Below are 2,266 nucleotides of genomic sequence, written 5' to 3'. Positions count from 1 at the left end.
CTGACCCCTGAACAGGTTTCATTTAACTGTTACCACAGCACATCAAGGATTGTGGTTGAAAATGCATTTGAAAGATTAAAGGCAAGGTGGAGAATTTTACAAAAAAAAATTGCGATTCCTGTTAATCAAACTCCGCTGATTATTGCAAGAAGTGGCAATAAACTAGTTTTAAGCACAAACTTAGAAGTGAAATACAAACAAATTGAATAGAAATAAAATGGTAGGCACTTGAAGTTCAAATTATACCAAGAAAAAGTTCTCTTCTGTAGTATGTCTTTGAAGCAGAGCGTAAATGAACTTCTGATTTTCATCAGATATTGCTTTAAGGATCTTTTCATCTTCTGCTATTATCAATTCTCTGTCTTTTTCAGACTCCTCTGCAATCACTCTGGTTATTTTGTCCAATGCTTCCCCCTCTGCTTTCGCTAAAAATTAATGAGTTTAATATTTTTGGATGAAAACACACAAAATGTCTAAAACCTTTCTGTTTGTGCCTGCGCTTTGTTCGATTTGACTGCCCTGAAACATAGTTGGTTTAGGTACCCAATTTTTTTCATTAAACATACATGTAACTCATTACCAGACACTCCCACTTCTTCATTTGTAGTATCTTGCTCTGTTCTGCTTTCTACATCTAACTCTTCATCTGCACAAAATTATATCAAAAAAACTTCCTCTGATTTGGATTATTTTAAACATTTATAAAACTTTTTTATGGGCTGCTTTGACCTGTTAGGTTTCATTAGTGCAACTTGTGGTGCTTATACATATTAATAACACCGTTTAAAATTAATGATAACTCATTACAAATTACCGATGCTTTCTAAAATGTAATATGCATCCTGTTCCGTGGAGGGTCCAGCCTGCTCCACATTCTCCAAGTTAATAACGCTTTCGTCATTGACTGTCCCAAATGGTTCTGATGACTCTGGTGTTGGTGGAATGATTGACTCAACTGCCTAAAGGAATAAAAACATTGTTTATTCCAGAAACAAGGTTCATGACTTTGTATAAATATAAAGCACTTACAGTGTTCCTTGGTCTTGTTGCTAAAATTCTGCTCACTGCAGAAAAATATGGCCATTTTAGTGCCTTTGTCGATGCTGCACCGGACTTGTTTAACTCACCAGATAAATCATGATATGTTTCTTTTACCTTCTTCCACTTATTTTTTATTTGTGTCCTGCAATACATTTGGTATGACAATGGAAAGTGACAATCATAAAAAGCACTGTTTTACTTTGAAAAATTGTATCCCTGTTTCTTCATTTCTTCAACTACTGCTTCATACAAAACACTTTTCCGAACATTTTTGCAATCGATTCTTTGCATTAATTTACTTTCATCAATACATGCTATTAGGTCCAATGTTGCCGAATCCGTCCACTTTGCTCTTGTATCTTCCATACTGATATTGCGTGAAATAAAGTTTTAACCTCCCGACAAAACTAATAATTCTGTTAACTATGCACCTCTAAAACTGTCTATAAACATTAATCAACTCCCACTAAACACAGACAGCACGCCAAAAAACATCTTAGCACAGCAAACAAAACTTCTTACATTGCAAAACTCTGCGCCATAGGCACCATAAGCCAAGTTGTCGACGTACCGTCGTCGAAAAAAGGAAGTTTTTGAAAAGTCACTTTCGGCTGGACCAACTCCGGAGCAGGTCCTTGTAAAAGCCACATTTTCCGCTGAAATTTGGCCACAGTGGTCAAATAATGCGGCCAGGCCACTTTGGTAGCCACATTTTCGCGGCCATGTAAACCCACTGCCAAAAGTGGCTAAAAAATTGGCCACAGTGGCCGAAAAACGGGGCCGGTCTCATTTTTAGCCACTTTTGAAGTGGCCATGTAAACGGGCTAAATGTAAATTCGAAAAACATAGCCTTATTTCGATTAAGGTCTCACTTCGTGTTTGAGTGAGATTGGCGCGACCAACAACTCATGAACCTGTTGCAACAAATTTAAACAAATTTAGTCGTTCAATGATTTCAAAAATTGCACAATAATTTATTGGTATATCAAAAGTATATTGAGCAAAAAACACATATTTAAGAAAATCTACAATGACTCTGCGTTGTGACTACAGGTACAGTTGAAACATTTAGCCGATGAATGTCCTTCACGAAAAAGGGTTCCGCTTGCCTGCCCATCCAAAAATCGAATACGAAGCTGCCAAAGTTGTAATTTGAGGTGTGTCATGTTTGTTTTTGCTGACTTGGCGTTCACTGAGCAGTGTTCAGCACGAAATTGTGTTAAAC

General features: G+C 36.9%; 1 protein-coding gene across 1 annotated transcript; it reads right to left on the bottom strand.

Annotated features, from left to right (window-relative positions):
* Positions 1–240: 240 nt before the first annotated feature.
* LOC145895770 (uncharacterized) lies at positions 241–1,407 on the bottom strand. The gene is made up of 6 exons (XM_082984554.1): positions 1,241–1,407; positions 1,030–1,183; positions 815–959; positions 581–646; positions 481–519; positions 241–425 (listed from the first exon to the last, which is right to left on the bottom strand). The coding sequence occupies exons 1-6, from the start codon at positions 1,405–1,407 to the stop codon at positions 241–243; spliced, it is 756 nt and encodes a 251-aa protein (XP_082840680.1).
* Positions 1,408–2,266: the final 859 nt, after the last annotated feature.

The sequence above is a fragment of the Ascidia mentula genome, chromosome 3, assembly GCF_947561715.1.
Source record: "Ascidia mentula chromosome 3, kaAscMent1.1, whole genome shotgun sequence".
In the NCBI taxonomy this organism is placed as follows: Eukaryota; Metazoa; Chordata; class Ascidiacea; order Phlebobranchia; family Ascidiidae; genus Ascidia; species Ascidia mentula.
Note: the sequence above shows the minus strand (reverse complement) of the source record. Positions and strands in the feature narration are given on the sequence as shown.

What these genes read in the sequence shown, in the direction of transcription:
- LOC145895770 (XM_082984554.1), bottom strand. Translation starts at nt 1,407, where the DNA reads ATGGAAGATACAAGAGCAAAGTGGACGGATTCGGCAACATTGGACCTA. An exon ending in TTACATTTTAGAAAGCATCG is followed by an intron (nt 647 to 814) that starts GTAATTTGTAAT and finishes AATTTTGTGCAG; the next exon opens with ATGAAGAGTTAGATGTAGAA. An exon ending in GCGCAGGCACAAACAGAAAG is followed by an intron (nt 426 to 480) that starts GTTTTAGACATT and finishes ATTAATTTTTAG; the next exon opens with CGAAAGCAGAGGGGGAAGCA.